Source organism: Loxodonta africana, chromosome 3 (assembly GCF_030014295.1).
Source record: "Loxodonta africana isolate mLoxAfr1 chromosome 3, mLoxAfr1.hap2, whole genome shotgun sequence".
Classification (NCBI taxonomy): domain Eukaryota; kingdom Metazoa; phylum Chordata; class Mammalia; order Proboscidea; family Elephantidae; genus Loxodonta; species Loxodonta africana.
The window spans coordinates 206,930,181-206,955,028 of NC_087344.1; the positions used below are offsets into that span (position 1 = coordinate 206,930,181).

The 24,848-nt window shown below is 43.1% G+C and overlaps 1 protein-coding gene and 1 long non-coding RNA gene across 9 annotated transcripts in view; one reads left to right on the forward strand and one right to left on the reverse strand.

The window, feature by feature from the left end:
- The window catches only part of SUCO (SUN domain containing ossification factor), a 138,215-nt gene extending 126,059 nt beyond the window's left edge, over positions 1-12,156 (reverse strand). For all 4 annotated transcript variants that reach the window (XM_010594944.3, XM_010594941.3, XM_010594942.3 and 1 more), the window contains exon 1: positions 11,973-12,156. In XM_010594944.3, coding sequence (XP_010593246.1) covers positions 11,973-12,034 — 62 coding nt within the window. In that variant the 5' untranslated portion in view covers positions 12,035-12,156. The remainder of the gene's footprint in view (positions 1-11,972) is intronic.
- A 174-nt stretch (positions 12,157-12,330) lies between these two features.
- The window catches only part of LOC135230829 (uncharacterized), a 76,948-nt gene continuing 64,430 nt past the window's right edge, over positions 12,331-24,848 (forward strand). For all 5 annotated transcript variants that reach the window (XR_010321598.1, XR_010321599.1, XR_010321597.1 and 2 more), the window contains exon 1: positions 12,331-13,477. This is a non-coding gene — a long non-coding RNA (uncharacterized LOC135230829). The remainder of the gene's footprint in view (positions 13,478-24,848) is intronic.

Here is a 24,848-nt window from a genome sequence, read left to right on the forward strand (position 1 = left end):
ATTCTATCATTCGATCTCCCGCATTGTTTCTATCACCAAGGCCATATTTTCCAACTACTGATCCTTCTTTGTTTCCAACTTTCGCATTCCAATCTCCAGTAATTATCAATGCATCTGGATCGCATGTTTGATCAATTTCAGACTGCAGCAGCTGATAAAAATCTCTATTTTTTCATCTTTGGCCCTAGTGGTTGGTGCGTAAATTTGAATAATATTAGTATTAACTGGTCTTCCTTGTAGGCGTATGGATATTATCCTATCACTGACAGCATTGTACTTTTCTTTTTTACGATGAACGCAACACCATTCCTCTTCAAGTTGTCATTCCCAGTGTAGTAGACTATATGATTGACCGGTTCAAAGTGGCCAATACCAGTGCATTTCAGCTCACTAATGCCTATGATATCGATGTTTATGTGTTCCATTTCATTTTTGACATTTTCCAATTTTCCTAGATTCATATCTCGTACATTCCAGGTTCTGATTATTAATGGATGTTTCCAGCTGTTTCTTCTCAACTTGAGTCATGCCACATCAGCAAATGAAGGTCCCAAAAGCTTTACTCCATCCACGTCATTAAGGTCAGCTCTACTTTGAGGAGGCAGCTCTTCCCCAGTCATCTTTTGAGTGCCTGCCAACCTGGGGGGCTCATCTTCCAGCACTATATCAGACAATGTTCCGCTGCTATTCGTAAGGTTTTCACTGGCTAATGCTTTTCAGAGTAGACTGCCGGGTCCTTCTTCCTAGTCTGCCTTGGTCTGGAAGCTCAGCTGAAACCTGTCCTCCATGAGTGACCCTGCTACTATCTGATTACCGGTGGCATACCTTCCAGCATCATGGCAACACACAAGCCCCCACAGTACGACAAACTGACAGACACGCTGAAACCAAAAGATTGGTGGTTCAAAATCAACAGTGGTCCACGGGAGAAAGATGTGGCAGTCTGCTTCTGCAGAGATTTATAGCCTTGGAAACCCTGTGCGGTTGCTATGATTCAGAATTTACTCAATGGCAGTGGGTTTGGTTTTTTTTTGGTTAGTTATTTCAAAAGGAGCCCTGGTTAAAGCACTCAGCTGCTAACATTTCAAAAAGCTGACAGAACCCACCAGCTGCTCTGCAAGAGAAAGATGTGCCCGTCAGCTTTCATAAAGATTTACAGCCTTGGAAACCCTATGAGGCAGTTCTACTCTGTCCTATAGGGTACCCATGAGTCAGAATGGACTCATCGACAATGGGTTTGATTTAGAGTAATCTGAAGGAGCCCAATGCCATAAAGGTTAGTGGTTCGAACCACCCAGTGGCTCCGCAGGAGAAAGACCAGGTGATCTGCTCCTGTGAAGATTACAGCCTAGAAAACCCTATGAGGCAATTCTACTCTGTCAAGTGAGGTTGCTGTGAGTCAAAAATCAACTTGAGGACAGCTAAGGACAACAACAGTAGACTTATCTCCCAGGAAGCAAGTGCAAAGACCAAATTACTTTGGGTAAAGTTAAATTCTTTACCCCACACCTGCCAACTCTACTACTGCTTCCATTCCAATACACCCTCAAATGTTTGATAACTTAAAGAAGTAACATGAAAAACATCCAGCTCTTTTAAAGATAATTCAAAGGACACTGAGGTCGTTACAGATAAATCATTCACTATCTTTCGTTGGACACAAGTGTTCAAGTTTTATGCAAAGATATCACATTTCCTTCACAAACCTTTTCCTTTTTAGGCAATCTGGCTTTGTCTAACTTGTATGAAGGGATGTGACACTGTTTATAATGGCCCAACACCTCTCATGAGTAGCAGATGGTTTCTTTGGAATGTATACTGCAGAGCAAAGATAAATTTTTTTCCGCAAAAACTTTGACATGAAGTTCTATTAGAAAGGCTACTAAATATTAATAAAATAAATTAAAAAAAAATTTTTTTAATTTCTTAAAATTCATCATATGATTTGGAGAAGAGAGGCTATTTCATTATTTTATTCAGAAAAGAAATAATTCTTAGTTTTTAAAATGTTAGAGATAGAAATAGAAAACAAGCAAAAAATTACTCCACATGATGGATAAAGAATTAGGATTTTCAAGAATGTTTCAATCCATCATTTAAAAAAAAAGACAAAACAACTACAACAACAAGCTTGCTTATACATGTTTCTAGTTTATTTTTCTGCTCACTTATATATATTAACAAATGAACAAGAAAGCAGCAAAATTACCAACTAAAAAAACAAGATAAAGGGTATAGAGATATAATCATAAACCTGGAAATAAACCTCTTAAGTTGGTGAAAACTAGGTTGATATAATCAAAAAAATTATCAGGAAGGTTAAAATGGCCAACAGAACATACTTTCTTGATTTAAACAGCAGCTCTCTCTAGTGTGACCACCAATTAGGCCCCTCGCCTACAAACTCTGTCCCCTCCAACACACTTTATCCCACAGAATAATCTAATTAAAAAAAAAAAAAATCAATCTGACCTCAATCTTCTACTTAAACTACACGTCTGGCTCATCTTCACTTCTTGGTTAAAATCAGGGTCCATCTGCAGAACAATCAAGTCCTTTCATTCCCAGCTCTCTCTCCCCATTTCCTCCATGTATACTCCAGGCTCTGGGTAACCCAACAACAGGAACGTTCCCTCGCCTGAAACGCAATTCCCCATCTTGAACTATCCATTCTCCAAACTCATTTTATGGATGAGAACTGAGACTCACAGAAATAACTTGTTCAAAGATGTAAAGCTAGTGACAGAAGCAGAACCAGAATACAAATTCTGCCCTTGGTGTTCCTAAAGACCTTTTTAAGTACCTTTATGGTATCTGTCACAGCCCCTGATGGTACAAACAGTTAACATGCTTGGCTGGTAAACGAAAGGTTAGAGGCTCAAGTCTACCCAGAAGCACCTCACAAGAAAGACCTGGCAATCTACTTCTAAAAAATCAGACACTGAAAACCCTATAGAGCATAGTTCTACTCTGACACACATGGGGTCACCATGAGTCATAATCAATTTGACGGCAACTAGCTTTATGGTATTTGTCACATTAAGAAAACTGTTTAATTACCAGTCTCTTCCCATTACAGTCTAAATACGAGCTTCTCCAAGATGATCCTTGGGGGGTACAGGAAGAAAACGTTGTTAGCTGATGTCAAGTCAGCCCCCAACTCACAGCTTCCCTATGAACAATGGAACGAAACACTGCCTAGTCCTGTGCCATCCCTATGATTGGCTGTAGATCAGACACTTGTGAGCCATAGGGTTTTCATTAGCTGATTTACAGAAGTAGCTCGCCAGGCCTTTCCTTCTTGTCCATCTTAGTCTGGAAACTCTGTTGAAACTTGTTCAGCATCGTAGCAACAAACAAGCCCCCACTGACAGAGAGTAGTGGCTGTGCATGAGGTAAGCAGCCCTGGTGACACAGTGGTTAAGTGACTGGCAGCTAATTGAAAGGTCAGCAGTTTGAACCCACCAGTTGTTCTGCAGGAGAAAGATACAGCAGTCTACTTCCATAAACATTACAGCCTTGGAAACTCTACAAGATAGCTCTACCCTGTGCTATGGGGTCGTTATGAGTTGCAAGTGAATCAATGGCACTGGGTTTGGTTTTTCTTTTTGGCACACTGGCCAGAAATGGAGCCAGGTTTCTTACATGGAAGGCAAGAAGTTCTACCACTGAACCACCAATGCCCCATAAAACCAGTTGCCACTGAGTCAATTCCAACTCATGGCAACCCTATGTCTGTCAGAATAGAACGGTGCTCCACAGTGTTTCCAATGGCTGGTTTTTCTTTTTCCCCCCCCAGAAGTAGATTGCCAGGCCTTTCTTCTGAGACACGTCTAGGTGGATTTGACCCACCAACCTTTAAGTTAGCAGCCGATTGGGTTAACTGTTCGCACAATCCAGGAACTAAGAATACATTAGATTTGCTTTTTAATCAACCAAGTTAAGCTTTATCGAGATTAATCTAAGGATTCATATTTGCTGTGACTCTAACCAGGAGCCTGAGGAAAGTATAGGAATTCCGCAGCCATCACATTCAACCAACTGCAGTTTACTGCGTGTCCAGTTAAGCAGATTTAGGGACTACATTATTTAGTTTTAACTAAACTGACTCTCACAACATGGAAAAGTAGCTTTTAAAAAAATTTCTGCAAAGACTGATGTAATGGAAGCACAAACCGACAACAAAATAGCAGGGCTAAGGTTCCATGAGTGGGAGGCAATGCAACAGCAACTGTAAAAACGGAAATAAATAAATCCCGAATTACTCCTCATCCACATTCTGAGGTAAAATAATCTAACCAGATCTAACACAATCACACAGTTCTCACTAAAAATTATTACAGTTTTAATGAGAGTACTGATTATGTTCTTTCTCATCTTTCTTAAATATCACCTTTGTATGTAACATGCTATTAATACACTAGTATACTAACATTATGTTGGCATATTACATAATTTACATTCAAATAAGCATATACTAAAGGTATATAAGGAAACCCTGGTGGCGTAGTGGGTAAGTGCTACAGCTGCTAACCAAAAGGTTGGCAGTTCAAATCCAGCAGGCGCTCCCTGGAAACTCTATGGGGCAGTTCTACTCTGTCCTATAGGGTCACTATGAGTCGGAATCGACTTGATGGCAACGGGTTTGGGTTGTTTTTTTTTTTTTGGTTAAAGGTATATATACAAAGTTTTTACAGATTGGGGGACACACTCAAAAAAGTTTTGAATATCTGCTATTTCAGGGCATGAACCAAGTCTTTTTCCTCTTTAGGGTAGTGATCAGCCTTCCTACTTTGCCTAGGATTAAGGGAGTATGGTAGGCTGAATGGAGTCCCTAGGTGGTGCAAACAGTTAAGAACTCAGCTACTAACCAAAAGGTTGGCAGGTCAAATCCATGCAGAGCCACCTCAGAAGATAGGCCTGGCAATCTGCTTCCAAAAGGTCACAGCCATACAAACCCTGTGGTGCACAGCTCTACTCTGCCACATATAGCCTGACTCAATGGTAATGGGTTGGTAAACTGAATAATACCCTCCCCAGGATGTTCACATCATAATCCCCAAAATTTACGAGTATGTTACCTGGTAAAAGGGACTTTGCAGATATAATTAAATTAAGAATCTTGAGATATGGAGATTATCCTGGATTATCTGGGTGGGCCCAACGTAATTACAAGAGTCCTTTTATGAGAGAGGCAGGAGAATGAACCAGAATGTGAGGACTGAAGCAAGTGGTAGAGTGATGCGAGGAAGGGCCATAGAATGCAGGAAGCCTCCAGAAGCTGAAGAAAATGGATTCTCCCTTCAGAGCCTCCAGAAGGAATGAGCCCTGCCGACACCTTGACTGTAGATCAGTGAGATTGAATTTAGACTTCTGACTCCTAAAACTGTAAGGTAATAAATGTGTGTTGTTTTAAGCCACTAAGTGTGTGGTAATTTGTTACAGCAGGAACTAATACAGGGGGTTCCTGAGACATAGGACTCTCAGAGTTACAACCAAGATGAGCTAGTCACCCCGTCCTTAGGTTTACGTATCCAACATCTGTACAGAGTATAAGCACGGTAACAATTTTTGTTGAATGACTTTATAATAAATTATACAGATAATATGTCCTTAACGTTTTACAAAGATCTGTCATATGTATTCTTAGCAACCCTATAGGACATACAGAACTGCTCCACAGGGTTTCCCAAGAGCGCCTGGTAGATTCGAACTGCTGACCTTTTGGTTAGCAGCCAAACTCTTAACCACTATGCCACCAGGGTTTTCATATGAGTCAGAGTCAACTTGACAGCAACGGGTTTTTTTGTTTTGGTTTTTGTTGTATATATTATTTCATCCTCCTAACAACCCTTTAAGGTGAGAGTGGATTAGCATTCTCATTTTTAGGATATAAGAATTAAGCTTCAAAGAAATTGCATAGCATATCCAAGGACACACATCTAGTAAGTGATGGACCCATATCTACAACACAGGCCTTCCAGACTACAGTCAAAGGACCACTGTGGTCAGGAGTCTGTGCTATGAGGCAGGCTGCCTAGGTTCAAAACTAGGCTCCAAAACTTATTAGTTGCTTAACCTCATTCAGCCAATTACTTAACCTCTCTACTTCCTCATTTGTAAAACGTAAAACATAGTCAATAATAACTATCTCATAGAATTTCTGTGAAGATTAAATCTGCTAAAATGTGTAAAGTACACATTACACGCTGGACAGAGATAGCTGACAATTAACATTAACTATCATAAGCATGCAAAAAGAAAAAACAGCAACTAGAATGAATAAGGAGATAGAATGGTTTTTCTGTGAAGCTAATCTAAGGAATAAAGAAGAGACATAAGCAAGATCTATAAAATTATGACAGTATAAATAAGGTAATCACGGGAATTCAGTAATACTGGTGGGATGAAGAAGGCAGCCTTAGGCACTTGAGCACTGCCACAGTATAAATATCGTACTCATAAATCTACTAAATGTTGTAGATTAAAATAGAAATGCACCACAAAATTTTGGGACAAATTTATGAGTAACAAAGATGGCTAAAATGAGGAGCTTTATCAATTCTTTCGCAAACCTTTTGTCTAACCCTACAACAGCTTAGGAGTCCTGGGGGCACAATGGTTAAGTGCTTGGCTGCTAACCAAAAAAGTTGGCAGCTCAAACCCACCAAGCAGCTCCCAGGGAAAAAGACCTGGCGATCTGCTCCCGTAAAGGTTGTTTTATGCCGTGGAGTCAATTCTCACTACCAGCGACTTTACAGGACAGTGCAGAGCTGCCCCAGAGGGCTTCTTAGGCTGAAATCTTTACAGGAGCAGATTAGCAAAGTCTTTTCTCCTGTGGCAAGCCCTGGTGGTGCAGTGGTTAGGAGAGCTCAGCTGCTAAACAAAAGGTCAGCAATTCAAATCCACCAGGCGCTCCTTGGAAACCCTATGGGGCAGTTCTACTCTATCCTATAGGATCGATATGAGTCGGAATCAACTCGACAGCAACGGGTTTGGATATGGCTTTTCTCCTGCGCAGCCACTTGGTGGGTTCAAACCACCAACCCATTCATTTCACCACCAGGCCTCCTTCCCGTAAAGATCACATACAGCCTAAAAAACCCTGTGGGGCAGTTCTATCCTGTCACATGAGGTCTCTAGAAGTCAAAACTGACTCAACGGCACCTAAAACAACAACAACGGCTTTACGTTACCATTTTTGTGAAGGGGGAGGGAGATACTGAGCAATGACACAACAGACCAGATTATACCAAGAGTTAGATCTTCAGTTGAGCCAGCGCTGTTATGTCAGTATTTTCATTTCCCAAGAAAAATCTCCAAAGATAAAACAACATACCCTTTGCAGATCAGCAGAGCACAGATCCCCTTCCCCAGTCTCGTCACACTTCCAAAGACCTCAAGCCTACTGTTTGAAATGGTTCAGCTAAAGAGTAATTAGAGTGTCTCTAAAGTTGGCAGTCCAAACAAATATCAAAATATACTAACCCAACTGTTTCTTAAGCTAAAGTTTCATAAAGTTTTCACACTCTTTACTTAAGCCTCACCATCCATTTGTCACTTTAGTTTACGGAACTTTATGACTACTATTTTCAGGGTCGCTATGAGTCAGAATTGATTCGATGGCAATGGGTTTTCTGGTTTATATTCAATGTTAGGCTGGCTGGCCTTCCCTTAACAGGTCACAGTCTCCCTCACTACTGCTAATGGATAAAGTTGAGAAAACACTGAGGTTGGTTTAAACAACAACAAAAAAAGACAGTCAGAAATTCTAAAAAATAATAGAAACATGATTAATTTAAATCTACAAATGATTTTAAGAACCAAATTCTAATGCTTGATTTCATCTCCACCCCCCAATTAAAAAAAAAAAAATCAGAGATATTTGTGCATTTTAAACTTGAATGCCATTTCAGAAAGTGCTGATGAAGAATAACATGGTCAAAAGAAAGGTAAGACCAAGGAGAAAGGAAAGCAAAATGAAGAAACAATCTACAAACAACCAGAGAGAGGTGGATATGAACACAAGGTTTCAGTGCCATCCACAATCTACAAACTTAAAGTGGGTTGAGTAGAACCATTTCACGCAGGCACTTCTTGGTATCCAACATAATATTAGAGGTAGAATGGAGCTATTATGACATTTGGTTAATGTTCTTATAATGATAAAGAGAGGGGTGACATTTGAACTTATTAAAAGAGTTTTGAATGAAAAACAAGGGATCAAATGCCTTATTCTCTTTAATTTCACTTGCCCTTCCAATCAAAATTCCCATCCTTTATGTATTATTTTATGTGAGCAACAACTCTATAACTTCAGTGCTTTGGAATCCATCTGTTGTTGTTAGCTGCCGTTGAGTCAATTCCAACTCACAGTGACCCTACGTATAACAGAACGAAACACTGCCTGGTCCTGCACCAGCCTCACCATCGTTATGCTTGAGCCCAGTGTTGCGGCCACTGTGTCAATCCATCTCATTGAGGGTCTTCCTCTTTATTGCTGATCCTCTACTTTACCAAGCATGTTGTCCTTCTCCAGGGTCTGGTCCCTCCTGATAACATGTCCAAAGCACATAAAACAACATCTCGCCATTCCTGCTTCTAAGGAGCATTCTGCCTGTACTTCTTCCAAGACGGATTTGTTTGTTCTTCTGGCAGTCCACAGAATATTCAATAGTCTTTGCCAATACCATAATTCAAAGGTGTCAATTCTTCTTCAGTCTTCCTTATTCATTGCCCAGCTTTCACACGCACACAAGGCTACCGAAAACACTATGGCTTGGGTCAGGCACACCTTAGTCCTAAAGCGACTATTTGCTTTTTAACATTTTAAAGAGGTCTTTTGCAGTAGATTTGCCAAATGCAATACATCGTTTGATTTCTTCATTGCTGCTTCCGTGGGCATTGATTGTGGATCCAAGTAAAATGAAATCCTTGACAACATCAATTTTTTCTTAATTTATTATTAGGCACCAATAGAAATGAAAACACTGTCAGTGCTTTGCATAAATAAGCAAAGCAGAAAACTAAGTTTATCTAGATCTTAATGTAACAAAAGCAAACTGCTTTGACTGAAGAAGCATCTTTTCAGTCACCAAATATCACCCATCTCTGGGAATACTCCCTGGGAGGGAAAAATGGCTTTTCCAAGAAGTACACTGATAGCAATCCTTTGATTTACACGCTCTTGGTTCCTCAACAAAACCCAAACGTACCAGGGGTTACCAGAAACTCCATATAGCTTTAGGGACAAAGTAATTTTCCCACCTTCAAAATACAGGATTTATCCCTTTTTTTTGGATTTAATAAACGGAAATTTATTTTCTCACAGTGTAGGAGGCTGGAAGTCCAACTTCAGGGTGCCGGCTCTAGGGGAAGGCTTTCTCTCTCTGTTGGCTCTGGAGGAAAGTCTTTGTTTCTTCTGAGCTTCTGCTCCTGGACAATCTCCATGTTCTTCCCCCGTTTCTGCTTCTTAGCCTGTTTGTTTAATCACTATTCTTTACAGGTCAAAAGAAATTGACTCAAAATACACCCTACACTAATCCTGCCTCATTAACATAACAAAGACAACCTAATCCCAAATGGGATCATAACCACAGGCTTAGAAATTAGGAATTACAACACATTTTGGGGGGTCATAATTCAGTCTATAACATTCTACTCTTTGGCTCCCTCAAATTCATGTCCTTGCCACATGCAAAACACATCCACCCCATCCCATCATGCCAAAAGTCTTGTATCAATGCCGAGTCAAAAGTCTCATCTTCTGAAGCATCTACCTCAAATATGAGTAAGACTTCAGGCATATTTCATGCTGGGGCAAAATTCCTCTTCATTTGTGAACCTAAGAAATCTAGAATACAAGTCATCTACTTCCAAAGTACAATGGTAGAGAAGGCACAAGGCAGACATTTCCATTACAAACGGGAGAAACTGAAAGGAAAGAAGGAATAATGGGCACCCAGCAAGTCCAAAACCCAGAACAATTTACATTAGCTTATGAGTCCGAATCAACTCAAGAGCAACAGGTTTGGTTTTTGTTTTGGTTCTCAGGGCACAACAGAATTTTCCAAATCTTTAAATTCTGTCTTCATTTTGCACAGTTCATTTTTAAGTTCATCTCTTTTCTCTTGTGTTTTAGCGTTACCGGAAAGGAAAAACCACATGGTACCTTTAAGATCTTGCTTAGAAATCTCAGCCAGAGATCCAAGTTCATCACTTACAAGTTCTACCTTCCACCAAACACCTGAACATAATTTAGACAAGTTCTCTGTCACTGCATAAAAAGCATCAATCACCCTTCCTCCCTTGTCCAATGGCATGTTCATCATTTTCTTCCAAAGCCTCACCAGAAGCACATTTCGCGTCCACATTTCCAGCAACACTGTTGCTGGTATCATACATATTCTCTAAGACGATACTTTCTCTATAGCTCTCCTCACTTCAAACTGCCTTGGATGTCCATAATTCTACCAGCAGTCTCTTCAATGCAATCCAGGCTTAGGCACCTTAAAATTCTTCCCATATTTTAGGTATCTGTTAGAGCAGCACCCCACTCTCAGTACCCCACTGTGTCTTAGTTATTCAGTGCTGCTATAACAGGAATACCACAAGGGGATGGCTTTTCAGCCATGCCAGCAGGCAGGCCTCTCCCTGCTCAGTCAAGTGTTACAAAGCTCTTTAGCTCTGCCCGTAAGTACCCTGAGGCACCTTACTCCACCAGGAAGCCTCCTGCCCAAAGGTACTCAGCTCTCTTGCTCCCTGGGTGAACTTAGCTCCGTTGACAAGCGCCTACAGGCACCCCATTATGCCAGGAAGCCTCCTGACCTACATCCTGAGTCGTTCTCCATCCCGAATTGCAATGGTGGCAGCAGAATCCAGAGGCTGGGGAGAGAAAGCACTGTGCATGAACCAAGGCAGTGACGGCGGACATCCGGACCCACAGAGTGAGAGAGCTGAGGGCCTCCGGCAAGAGGCTTTCTGGTAGAATAGAATGCCTCTGGGCACTTACGAGTGGTACTAAGGAGCTTTATAACACTTGACCAAGCAGGGAGAGGCATGCCTGCCAGGCACCATGGTATTTCTGTTACAGCAGCACTAGATAACTAAACCACCCTCCCATAACTAAGAGACATTACCCAAGCCACACCACCACAACTTACTTTACACACTACAGCTAAAACAATCTCTCCACCAACCCAACGGCTCCCCATCATCCACCTCCCCTGAAAAAGTGCTTCATAACACCCCCAAAAGTTTCCAAGAACGGCAGCCCAAAATGTACTGGAAGCCAAAGAAATGGCCAGGAGAACTACTGAGTCGTCATGGGGGTAAGAGTAGTGTATAAACTACTCTTACCCCCATGAGGACTCACCTTTTTCAAACCGCCTGTGTGAACACACTACATCTGCTATGCTTTATGCCCTTCCCACGCTATGAAATCAAGTACCTGGCAGTAAATCGAAGCCCTTGTGGCGCAGTGGTTAAGAGCTAGGGTGAGCTATGGCTGCTAACCAAAAGGTCGGCAGTTCGAATCCACCAGCTGCTCCATGAAAACCCTATGGGACAATTCTACCTGTTCTATAGGGTCGCTATGAGGAATCCACTCGACGGCGCGTTTGGTTTTGTTAGTAAATCGGAGCAACTCATCTACCATGTATCTCACTATTCCAAACACTGCACCGTCTCCAAGAGGTAAAGTAACTGAGTACAAAGGTACTTGGTTCCCTCTACCCAGGCACTTTTCTTTCCCACTTAGTCTCTGTGTAAATTTCGAAATACTCCGTGAAATTCTCCGCACAGCGTGCTGCCAGGCCAGTCAGCAGAAGAGTCGCGGAGTAAACAGTTTGTCGCTTCACGGGGGCCCTGGAGACCGGCACCCTGAAAGCCCAGATGATCTGGGGGTGTGACCTGGGCTGCTCCCTCCCTCCGCTCCCCTCAAGGGGAAGCCCCGCGCTGTCGCGGCTACTCACCAGACCAGCGAGCACAGAGAGAGGCAGGAGACCAGGGCCACGGCCCGCCGGTACTTCTTCATCTTCTCCTCCTTCCTCCCCCTGCCAGAAGGCGGCACATCCTCCCGGCAGCCGCCACTGCCGAGGCCAAGATGGAGGAGCCGGAGTACGAGCGCAAGGATGGGACCGAGCGTCCGAAGGGCTGTGTCGCCGGGGGAGCGGCTCCTGGGCGGCCCAGGGAGCCGCGGCGGTGCGGCCAGGGGCGCTTCACAGGAGGGCTCCGGGGGCTGTCGCTGTTGCTGCGGCCGCCGGCTCGTCCGCGCCCGCCTCCTCCAGCCGCCGCCGCCGCCACTGCCGCCCCATGTCCCCCCCGCCCGCCCCGGCTCTCGCTCCGTGATGCCGGCGACCAACGGCCGCCGCGTATTCGCCTCTCAACAGCCAATCGCCGGCGGGGCCGCGACACCTCACACACCGCTGAGCTGGAAGGAGACGCGTCACCCACGTTCGGCGGCGCTCCTACCCCCACTAGCCTCCGCGCCAGCCACGCCCCCTCTACGTCACTGGCGGAGAAACTGGAGGGAGGGGGCACAAAGCCCGAGAGCCCGCGGCCACCGCTCCGCCCGCCTCCTGGCCCCGCTCACCTCCAGGCCCCGCCCAGGCATGGCTCTTGTTCGGGAAGTCGTAGAGAAATCCCGTGACCCTAAACCTGCTTCCTCATAACGGCCCGCCCCCTCGCCAGCACCTCCCAGTTCGCGCAAGGCCCCTTGGGAGTTGTAGTTTGATTTCCAGAGCATTCTCTTCGCTTTCCCTGTCCCTACAAGTATCCACGGCTTCCATGGAGAGGTCTACAATTTCGCTTCTCAACGCGAGACTAACTAGCTTTGGAATTGTTACACTTAGTTTTCCAGTTTTCAGCACAGTTCGTGAGATGACTTAGGCTGACGGGAAAAAAGCGAAAGCCCTACTAATAAAATTTAAAAGGCGTTTTCCGGGTGTCAATGGGCTGGGCCATCGAGGTAGGCGCTGATTGGCAGGCGGTAGGGGGCGTGTCAAGGTTCGCTCTCACCTGATTGGATCGGGGGAAGGCCGTTCCCCTCTTCTCTGTCTCTGCAGGAATTTCCCGTCCCACCAGATTCTGCTGCTGGGGCCTGCTCGGGTTCTGCTGTGTGGTTCTAGTGCTTTGGGTCCGCTGTATGGAGGCTGGAAGGAAAACTGTGGGCCCGCTCGGGAAGCGAGCTCCAAGTCACGGGGCACACCTAAGGCGGGGAAGACTGTCAGGTGCACTCACCGTGCTAAGGTCTGGGGCAAAAAAGTAACCACTTCTCCGCCCTTAGTAACCAGCTGCGTGCCCACCCCAGATTTTCATGCCGCTGAAGCCCCTGAAAGGTCAGAAGCTAGTTTAGGGACCCTCTGCCTGAAACACCAGAATGCTTGACCGCTTCTCTTCTCATGCGCCTCTTGCACGTGGCTTTCTGATCTTGGAAGGCAAGACTGTGGACGAAGAGGCACTGGCTTCAGCTTAGGGGGTAAGACGACGTTTAGCCTCTCTGAGCTAATGTGTTCTTTAATTCTGTCACCGCTGAGAAATTCGTTTTAGACTTTAACACTAGGAAGTAATTTAGTCGCTACCAACCCAAAACCTAACCTGTTGCCCTCCAGTTGGTTCCGACTCACGGCGATCCTACAGGACAGAGCAGAACTGCCCCCATAGGGTTTCTAAGGCTGTAAATCTTTACAGAAGCAGATTGCCACATCTTTCTCTTGTTAGTCGCTGCCTAGGGATATATCTTTTATTAGGTAAGAAATGTTAAAGTATAACTCACCTTGTTTTACTTTTTGCCTTGGCTTTTGGGAGACTCAGAATGAATCTTCCCACAGAATTTGGATTTCTAGCCTCCTAAACTGTGAGAAAAACAAATTGCTGTTTGTTAAAGCCCTTTACTTGTGGTATTTCTGTTAGAACAGCACAAGATAACTAAGACACCAGGTCTTTCTCTCGCGGATGGCTAGTGGGTTGGAACTGCCAACCTTTGAGTTAGTAGCTGAAAGCTTAACTACTGCGCCACCAAGGTTCCTTAGGTACGTGCTTACGGGTTGCAATATAAAATATCTATTTCAATGTAGGTTGCAGTCAAAAAATGTGAAAGCTGCTGCATTAGAGGAAATGAGATACATAAGATTAACCACTGTGTCACCAGGGCTCCTTTTAGGGGTAAGGATGGTGTATTCCTTGAACACATCTTTATTCACAAAACCCCATAAGACAACAGGAAAGGGATTTTAAAAAGAAAAAAACTTAAGATGCAAGGATGAGGAAATCAGATGATGGGATCGTAAGAAAAGTTTGAAGTTGGAAAGCAGATAGGTGGGAAATGACTTTCCACAGTGACCATATGCTGACCTGCCAAGGATGGCCTGGCTTACCCCTATTTTCTTGGCATGATTAATAAGAATGCCTCCTTTTACTTTCAAGTGTGGTCTGGTATGAACAATAAATAGTATGGCCATCCTGAACACAGCAGAAGTGATAAAACCAAACCCTAATTTGGCAATGGAAAACAATTTGCAACACAGAATCCACACAAAGCTCACTGGGGAAATAAATATCAGCACCAAGTACCACTGGAAGTGAGGGTAAAAGATAGCTACGTTTGGTGGGGGGTGTTGCAAATTAAGAAATATGTATCCTCCCTTACCATACATAACTAGGTGACTACCCCCCCTTTACCCCTACCAAAAGACTATTATCAGGGGTGAGTAAAAGAAAAGCCTGAATTTGAGGACACAAAGCATAGTTTAAAGGAGAGGTACCATCCAAAAAAACGAGAGTTTTTCTGACAGTTGGGGAAATTTGAATAAGAATCAGTTATCAGATGATAATATGAAATTATGGTTATTCTTCTTAGGTATGATAATGCCATCGTGATTGTGTAGGAGAATGTGCTTATTTTGAGAAGATGTATGCTGAAATATTTAAGAATGAAGTGTCATGATGACTCCACCATACCTTCAAATGGTTCAAAAGAATAAGAGGGGGAAGGTGGGAGGTAGAGAGGGAAGAACACACATGACAAACCTAACAATGTTGAATCTAGACGGAGGGTTAAGAGGTGACCCTTGTGCTATTCTTTCAACCTTTCTGTATGTTTGAAGGTTTTACAATAACACATTGGGGGTAGGAAACAAATGAACACGTATGTAGTAGAAGCTGAGACTTCAGCCACCTTCCCCTGCACTGGCAGCCAAGCTCTCATTCTCCAAGCAGAAGATTAGAAGAGTCTTCTCTGGGGAATCTGATCATCCCAAAAGGAAAGACCTGAAAGATACCTATATCTGAATCTTCCCAACCAGTTCATTCTTCAGGGAATGTCACAGTCCAGTCCCAACCATGTACACGTAGTCCCAGATTTTCGACAGGGTTCCATTCCAACAAATCCATTGTAAGTTGGTTCTGAAGTAAGTTGAGTATCTCTTTTTTTTTTTTTTTAGTTTTCGTTTTTACTGCATTTTAGTATCAGTATCTTTATAAATCTGATCTTTATGTGTCTTTGGGGGTTGGCATGAGAATGATAACATCAGCAAATTATGCAAGGTAACATTGTATGTAGTACATGTTACTAACAATGTTGTTGTTAGGTGCCGTTGAGTGGCTTCTGACTCATAGGGACCCCATGTAAAACAGAATAAAATGCTACCTGGTCCTGAGCCATCCTCACAATCCTTGTGGTTGAGCCCATGGCTGCAGCCACTGTGTTGACCCATCTCATTGAGGGTCTCCCTCCTTTTTGCTGACTCTCTACCAAGCATGATGTCCTTCTCCAGGGACTGATCCCTCCTGATAACATGTCCAAAGTATGTGAGACATAGTCTCACTGTCCTTGCTTCTAAGGAGCATCCTGGTTGCACTAACAATAAGATGGAAAAAAAAAAAAAAAAAAAGATGGTCATGAGTGTGGTTAGCCATAACTCAAATATGTTGTAATTCAGGGACTATCTGTACTCAGAGCATCCAATCAGCTTTTTAGTACCTACTCTTAAAAAAAGAAGAGATAACTGATTACCAGAAAGGATTGTAGGCCTCTGATGGGAGGTATTAGTCACGGGAAAGGAAAAAAGACCAAAACCCTCAGCTTCCATAGTAGAAAACCAATCAATATTGGCTAAAATTTGAAAAACAAAAGCAAAGAATAACAGTACATGGTATTTAGGACATGGAGGTAAATATCAAAAAAATTGGCTATAAGAAGTGAAAGTAGTTGCTTTTTGAACAGGGAGAAATAAGGGACGGTAAAAGGAAACTGCTGTTTTTCATAACAAACCTTGTTAGGACTATTTGATTCTTACGTGCATATATAACCTTGGTTAAAAAAAAATTTTTTTAAGATGTTATAATTATCATGATTGTTATTTGTAGAAAAATAAGTTTTAATATTTTAGTATTTTTTTCCTTTTCCATTTGTCCATACCTATATACTGAATATATGGAACAAAGTAAACTATGCTATGATGTATATAGATTTTGCAATTGTTCCATGAAATATCTAGACTTGAAAATCTAAAGAGAGTGCAAGGAAAGGATAATATTCAGCTTTTTGAAAAACAGTGGAGAGGTGGGGCAAATAAAGACCCTCCTAAAGCATGAGGGTTTTAAGGGGTAGCTCTCTGGTCTAGGATACGAGGGTGTTACCAGAACTCTCTCAGCGGCATCTGCTTTCAGAACCAGGGTATTCAACATTTAAAATTTAATTTTTTTTCCTCTAACTGAAATTCTCTCCTTCCCCGGTTATTATATGTCTTTAAAAAAGAAAGAAAGAAAGCTACTTTTATCATCTATAAAGTGAAGCAATTACCTGGATAATTGAGGAAAACTTACTCTGCCTCAGACATTCAGTCACTGTCCTGGTGTGAGGGCTGAATTGTGAAAATTGTTATATGGATCAAGATAATGTGCTATTAAAGTATGTCGGTCTGTAAATCTTTAAAGGATCTGTGTGAAATGATATTCAAAGTAAAAAGGTATTGAGGAGTCTCTGCAGTTTCCTACCACTATGCAACTGGCAACTGTCATTTAGGTATGCTTAAGTGACAAAAAATTTAACTGAACTCATTAAGAAAGCCTGTTCCATAGGAGAGCCTTAAACATGAATCATTTCACCTCACCAAATGAGACCTGAAGAGTAACAAAGTTGCTCCTAGAGAAGGTTAGCAACAGTTTAGAATAAAGCATTTTTGTGGACACTTTGCAGGCCAGTTCAAAAGCCACTTTCTCTGTGAAATTTCTCCCATCTGGCAGAGCTCTTCTTGGTATTCCCTCCACTTTTTGAACTTCCCTAGTGTGGATTATCACATTTGAACTTGAACTATCATCAGTGTGTCCTTCACTGGAAAAATAGGACTTGTACTTCCTTTCATTTCTCTATCCACACAGCACTTAGCATTAGCCCTGGCACAAAGCAGGCATTTAGTCAAGCCTGGCTGTGAGGGCGATAATGGCAATGATGATAATGATTCATAAAGTGGAATATTACATTTCTTGAGCACCTCCTGTGTGCTTGTCTTAGTCCTCTAGGGCTGCTGTAACAGAAATATCACAAGTAGATGGCTTTAACAAAGAGGAAATTTATTCCCTCACAGTAAAGTAGGCTAAAAGTCCAAATTCAAGGCGTCAGCTCCAGGGGAAGGCTTTCTTTCTCTGTTGGCTCTGGGGGAAGATCTTTGTACTCAATCTTCCGTGGTCGAGGAGCTTCTCAGGCACAAGGACCCTGTGTCCAAAAGACGTGCTCTGCTCCTGGTGTTGCTTTCTGAGTGGTATGAGGTCTCCAACTCTCTGCTTGCTTCCCTTTCCTTTCATCTCTTGAGAGATAAAAGGTGGTATAGGCCACACCCCAGGGAAACTCCCTTTACCTTGGATCAGAGAGGTGACCCGAGTAAGGGTGGTGTTACAATCCCACCTTAATCCTCTCAACATAAAATTATAATCACAAAATGGAGGACAACCATACAATATGGGGAATCATGGCCTAACCAAGTTGATACACACATTTTTGGTGGGACATAATTCAATCCATGACAGTGCTGTACTCGAAGTTAGAGCTTTTACATGCATTCTTTCCTTTAAAACTAAACCCAAAACTACAAGTGAGCAATACAATCCTCATTTTAAAGATTATGAAACTGAAATTTAGCAAGTATGTTGCCCAAGCTCTTATAGATGGTAAGAAGAAGTAAGATTCAAACCAAGATGTTTCTGACTCCAAAAGCCAGTGCTTTCTCCACTGTGCCACAGTTCCAGGACCAGAGATCCATATTTCACCTTACTTGTAAGAGAGAACATTGAAGTCTCACTTTTTAGAAAATTTGCCCTTTATTAGGACTTTAAGTAGTTACAGTCCCATCTTCCAAAATACAATTGAAAAGAAAAAGTATAAAGAAGTTTGAAAGAAGAAAACAATGTTCATTATGGAAGAGTAAGAAAGGGGGAAGGGTAGGGATCTTTGATAACTGTAAGTAGATCTTAAATTTTGAATCCTAGATTACCTTTAACCTGAAATGATTTTGGTTACTTTTAAACATTGCATGCTTTATTTACCTTTCTTCAGAGTCTATAGACTAAAATTTTGAATATGCTATATATATCTCCATAATTGCAATTAACTATTTTTTACTCAGTGACTCACGTTAGCTGGAAATATCTTGATAAATGGACGTGATATTTGAATTGATTTTTTTTTTTTTTGTATTTATCTGCAGTGATGCCAGTGTAGATTCAGTCGATTTGTGAAAGACCCACCAAACTGCTAATTAGCTGTTCTCCCATTTTTTCCTTTACTTACACAAGTTTTTGTTTGTGTTTTCACTCCACTTTGGTCAATCGCCATTCTCCTAAGTCATAACTTTCCGAAATTTTCTTGTACTAGAATTTCCTGTAAAAGTGTAGTTTCCTAAGCCCACCCTAGGTATGGGCTGTAGGAGAGGGGCCCTGGAACCTGTACTTAATAAAAACCAGTTGCCATCAAGTCAATTCAGACTCATGGTGACCTCCTGTATGTCAGAGTAGAACTGTGTTCCGTACGGCTTTCAGTGGGTGGTATAACAGAAGGAGAGCAACAACTCTTTCTTTTGAGGTGCTTTTGGGTGGACTTTACGGGGCAGTTCTACTCTGGCCTATAGAGTCGCTATGAGTCGGAATCGACTCACGGCATTGGGTTTTTGGGGTTAATCTCTAGCTTTTTGTTAAACAACTAAGCACATTAACCATTTACACCATCCAGGGACTTACTGTTGGGTAAGCTCGGGCTCTTCTCTGGGCTCTTTGAGCCATTATTTTTGTGAAACATCCTCATTGTACTGTATTAAAAGTGTGGTTGCAGAGGAACTTGGGAAACATTATTTCTACTGTAATTTCATTGAACGTTTAAGTTGTATCACCTCTCTGAGTAATCGACAATTTACGTTTCCATTTTTGAGTGAAAAAACAAAGTATATCATGTATACTATTCTACTACAACACCCTCCCTGCAACATGTAAACTCTCTGAGGCCAAAGTCTCATTTTTCACCTCATCTATGCTTCTCACAGATGGAATATAGGTGCATAATAAAAACCTGCTGCCATCAAGTCGATTCCGACTCGCAGCAACCCTATGAGACAGTAGAACTGCAGCATAGTGTTTTTAAGGAGGTACTGGTGGATTCAAACTGCTGACCTATTGGTAAGCAGCTCAGCTCTTAACCAATAGGGCACCAGGGCTCCAGGTTCATAATAGGTGTCAAATACATATTTATTGAGTTGGAATAAATCAAATTGTGAATTATTGACAAAGCAGAAAGGTAGTGATAAATATGTTGGTACAGCCTTTTTGTTATTACTTGGATATCATTCTGCTGTCTTCCGCCTACGAAGATGCAACTACTATCACTCATAGTTTCCCGCTTTGCAAAGATGAGTGGAAGATATCAAAAAAGGTTTTTCCACCAATCCTCTCTCCCTTCCGTACTTGCGGTCCTTCTTTCCCTGCTCTTTTTCCAAGCTCCCTCTGTCAGTTCTGTTTTGTCCTTTGACAAAGAAGTGATGGCTTTCTATCTGTATTTATAATTTATAATATGTAGCCTAGGATGTACATTCCAGTGAGGCAGGGACCATCTCAGTGGGGCTTTCTGGGCTTGGTCAGAACATTAATAAAATAAGCAGCAGGCCGTTGAATGAACCATTTCAATGATGAACGTGGGGCATTTCTTTCTCTAGTGGGAAGCAACTCGCAGCAAATGCTTCATCACAAAACCAAGCGTCCTTTCTCCGTCACCTAAAAATGGCCTGCACCTAACAATCTGTAGCTCATTTAGCCTTTGCAGCTTTCTCCCGACTTAACTGCAGGAGAAAGGGTGACAATGACTGCATGCAGTGCAACAGGTTTCTCTTTATATGTGGCATTTTTGGCTCTGGGTTTGTAGTTGGGCCAAGATGATTTGCTAGGCCAAAACCAGGCAAAGGGATTGGACAGTTTGCTATGCAAATGAGGTGTGTAAAACCCTTGCAGGGATTGGACAGTTCACTATGCAAATAAAGTGCATAAAAACCTTCTGGGTTTTGGTCTATTACTACACAAACTTGGTGACTGTCGCTTACCGAGGGGATTGGTCAGTTTGTGGTCTTGGTTAGAAGAGAAGGATTATAAAAAGGCTAATCCCACAGAAGATCAGGAGGACCTCCCTACCATCAAGAAGAAGAGCTGGGAGCAGGGTGCGTCCTTTGCATCTGGGGTCCCTTTACTAAGAACCTCTTAGATCCAGGAGACAGAAACAGCTGTAACACTGGAGATGGCATGAGATGGCACAAGAAAATGGTAGCAGTATGAGCAGCGAACTAGGAGATGTACATGAGACAGCTGTGTTGGACTTCCCAGTCCACGGAGCAAGGTGGCTGTAGTGGACTTGGCGACTATCTTAGTCATCTAGTGCTGCTATAACAGAAATACCACAAGTGGATGGCTTTAACAAACAGAAATTCATTTTTTCACAGTCTAGGAAGCTAGAAGTGTGAAATCAGGGCACCAGCTCCAGGGGAAGGCTTTCTGCCTATATCAGCTCTGGGGGAAGGTCCTTGTCATCAATCTTCCCTTGGACTAGGGGCTTCTCTGCGTAGGAACCCCAGGTCCAAAGGACACGTTCTGCCCATGGTGCTGCTTTCTTGGTGGTATGAGGTCCCCCATGTCTCTTTTATATCTCAAAAGAGATTAATTTAAGACAGAACCTAATCTTGTAGATTGAGTCCTGCATCATTAACATAACTGCTTCTAATCTTGCCTCCTTAATATAGAGGTAGGATTTACAACACAGATGACGAAATGGTAGACAATCACACAATACTGGGAATCATGGCCTAGCCAAGTTGATACACATTTTTGGGGGACACAATTCAATCCATGACACCGACCCATGGATTGGTGAGAAAGGGAGAGCACGTTCAGGCAGGAGGCTTGCTGGCAGAATGGTGTGTCTCCCAGCACTTGTGGGCCAATATACAGAGCTGTAACACTAGCCCAAGCATGGCAGAGGCTGAGAGGAGGCTAGCATGGCCAAGAGAAGGGCCTGCTAGCCCAGCTGTGAGTGAGGCCTGGCAGTGAAGTCCAGGCCAAGAGCGAGGCCGGCCTGTGGGCACAGCTGAAAGAAAGCTGAGAGCTGTCATGGTTGGAAGCTGTCCTGATTGACCAACTATATCCTGTCTTCTGAGTTGTTTCTGTTACCTCCAAGTTGATCCTAATCCCGAGCGGTAGCCTGTTGCTTCCCTAATCGTCGGTATGGTCTGGGAGTTCTGTGGCCATTGCAACAAACTACCAAACCCAGCAGAGGAGAGAGTGCCGTGAGGAAGGATGGTGTCAGAATTGGTAAAAAGGTTGAAGAGTGGAAGTATGCCTGACCTTCACCTCACAGGGATCAGCCTTGGGTTGATAATGGTTCTTCTCATTCCCCCTCTTGATTTTAGACAGCTTCTGATGCTACTACTACAGTACACTGTAGCAGATGATATTTTCCAAAAATGGTCACAGCAATATTTCAATTCCCAGTGCTCTTCTGAAATCTTGTCACTCCTCTCCTATTAAAACTGGGCAGACCATTGTGACAGCCTCAAGGAAGAGAAAGTGGTGGAAGTGATGCTGTGTAACTAAGGCTAAGTCGTAAAAGGAGATAGAGCTTCTGTCTGGCTCTCTTTCTGGGACACTCACCCTTAGAACCCAGCCACCATATTATAAGGAAGCCCAGGCTTTATGGAGAGGTCACATGTAGGTGTTCTGGCCAACGGCCCCTGCTTAGATTACAGTCAACAGCTAGCATCAACTGCCTGCCTGACGTGTGAGTGAACAAGCCTTCAGATAATTCCAGCCTCCAACTGTCGACCCATCCTAAGCCTTTTAATCTTCAGCTGAGGTCCTGGACATTATGGAGCAAAGACAAGCTATTCCCACAGAATTCATACATGTAATAAGTGTTTATGTCACACCACTGAGTTTTGGGATACTTTTGTTACACAAAAGACAATCAGAACAATGGCTAATTTGATGAAAGGAACTCAGAGGCAATAGAACATAAAGGCTAATACATCGATCAAATTAGTAATCATAGAAATTGCCCCCACATTTCTGTGAGAAAAGTTAAAATAATGATCTAATAGTCTGTTATAAGCATAAACAGAGAGAATCCTGTATTCTCAACTGAAGATTTGTGAACCAAAGGGCAATAGGAAACTGATCCAACATACAGACTTCTAATCCACTGCTCAGTTTAGCTCCCTCCATCAGGAGGGTCCTGGGCTTCTCTTTTCTGCCTAGCTGAAGCTCCTTCTCCTCCAGGAAGCCTTCCCTGACTACCCTATCCATAGAGATACCTTCCTCAAAATCATAGCATTAATTGCCAACACCACTTATTTGATGTGTAATTGTATATTGCTTCATGGCATTTCATGTGTTTATTTTTCAATGTCTCTATCACTATATCAGAAACCCTGGTGGTGCAGTGGTTAAGTGCTACGGCTGCTAACTAAAAGGTCAGCAGTTCGAATCCACCAGGCGCTCTTTGGAAATGCTGTGGGGCGGTTCTACTCTGTCCTGTAGGGTCGCTATGAGTCAGAATTGACTCGACGGCAGTGGGTGGGTATCACTATATACCCACTCCTCACTTACTGAAGTGGTTAGGTTCTGAAGACCAGGTTGTGACAGGAAAACCAGCATTATGTGAAAATGGAGGAAGACCACATGGGGTCACAAAATGGTCATTAAAGAACCACCAAATTACATCATTACATGACCGCTGAAGTGGTGAGGCTCGTGGCCCAGCCAAGCTGACACAGAACCTTGACCGTCACAGCCAGTGATACTCTTGCTTCACATCTGTGCTTTAGTTACTGCCAGAGGTGTGTCATTAATGGGCAAAATGGTCAGATACTAGATTTTTTTACTGTTGTTGTCCATGCAAAATGTTGGATAATGAAGATCGTCGGTAAGTGAGAAGAGGGTCATCGGCATGGTTAGGTTCCGAAGACCAGGTGGTTACACAAAAATTGGTGTTATGCAAAAATGAAGGATTTTGTTTGTTTGTTTTCAGACCATGTATTTGTTGCATTTATTTTTTTTAGAAAATATAATCATAGAAATAATGACAGCTAACATTTACTGATGTGCTCATCCTGGTGAGAAACCCAGCTGTGGATTATTCTTCTGTAGAGGAGGAGGCTTACAGTCGACAAAGCTGGTTTTGAGGCTGGGCTGTGTGACTGGAGGGCCCAGGCTTACCCACTTCACCTTCTGCCTGTGCTGGGTCAGAGCATCCCTCGCCCAGCCACCTCCAGGTTCCACTCCCAGCCCTGCAAGCCCTGCTGTTCAGGATCCCAGAGCCTGCTCTGCCCTCCAGGCTTGAAGGGTCACCGAGCCTCGGGGCTTCGTGTGAGGGCCTGGGAGTCTGGCTGCACACCCAGCCCCACCCAGGTGCAGGCTTCAGCCCAGTTCGGCTGACTTTGGGATGTCACTGAGCTCCCACACATTTCTTCCAAACACCCACAATGCCTCTTTCTTTCCTCCCTCCCCACCCCACGGCAATTTTGAGCTGCAGGGCCTCAGGCCTGTGTGAGTTCAGGGTTAGAAAATAAAGGCACTTGAGTTCTGTTTGATGTGACAAAGGCTTCAGCGTATATGCAGACTGCAGGCTGTGATGGGGGCTGTTCCAGACTGTCCTCACAACATGAAGTTAGAACTTGTAGGGTAAGGTTAGAGAGGGGAGTAGAGAAGAGCATAAACTCTCCAGTTATTTTTAGTCAAGAGAATACAAAAGGAGCCAAAAGCAGCCAGACTTAAGAGGTTAAATGCAATTTAGTAGACATATGTAGATGTATATATTAAATATATCCAATGGAGCCCTAGTGGCACAGTGGTTAAGAACTCAGCTGCTAACCGAAAGGTCAGCAGTTCAAATCCACCAGCTGCTCCTTGGAAACTCTATGGGGCAGTTCTACTCTATGCTATAGGGTCGCTATGAGTCAGAATCAACTCCACTGCAATTTTTTTTTTTCTTAATATGTCTTCAAGTTGAAAAGTTTGATTTGTAAACAAATATTGGGGTTAGAGGTCTTGGTGAGTTTCTGGCGTCTAGAAGACTGACAGCCACAGGAGGAGAGCCACAGTGGAAACTGGTAATCCGCAGAGCCATGTGAGCACACCAGTGCAAACGGGCTTCTGTGACATACACAAACGCTGCCGGACCCAGATGGCTGGTTTTCACCACTGTCTCCAACTATTCTCTCTGTATTCATCACCTTCCCCTCACCCTCTCGGCTGTGCTGTCTGCCTTCAGCTTCTTCACCAAGAAATATGCACACACCACCTTTCAAAGCCTGCTAAACTTTATCAAG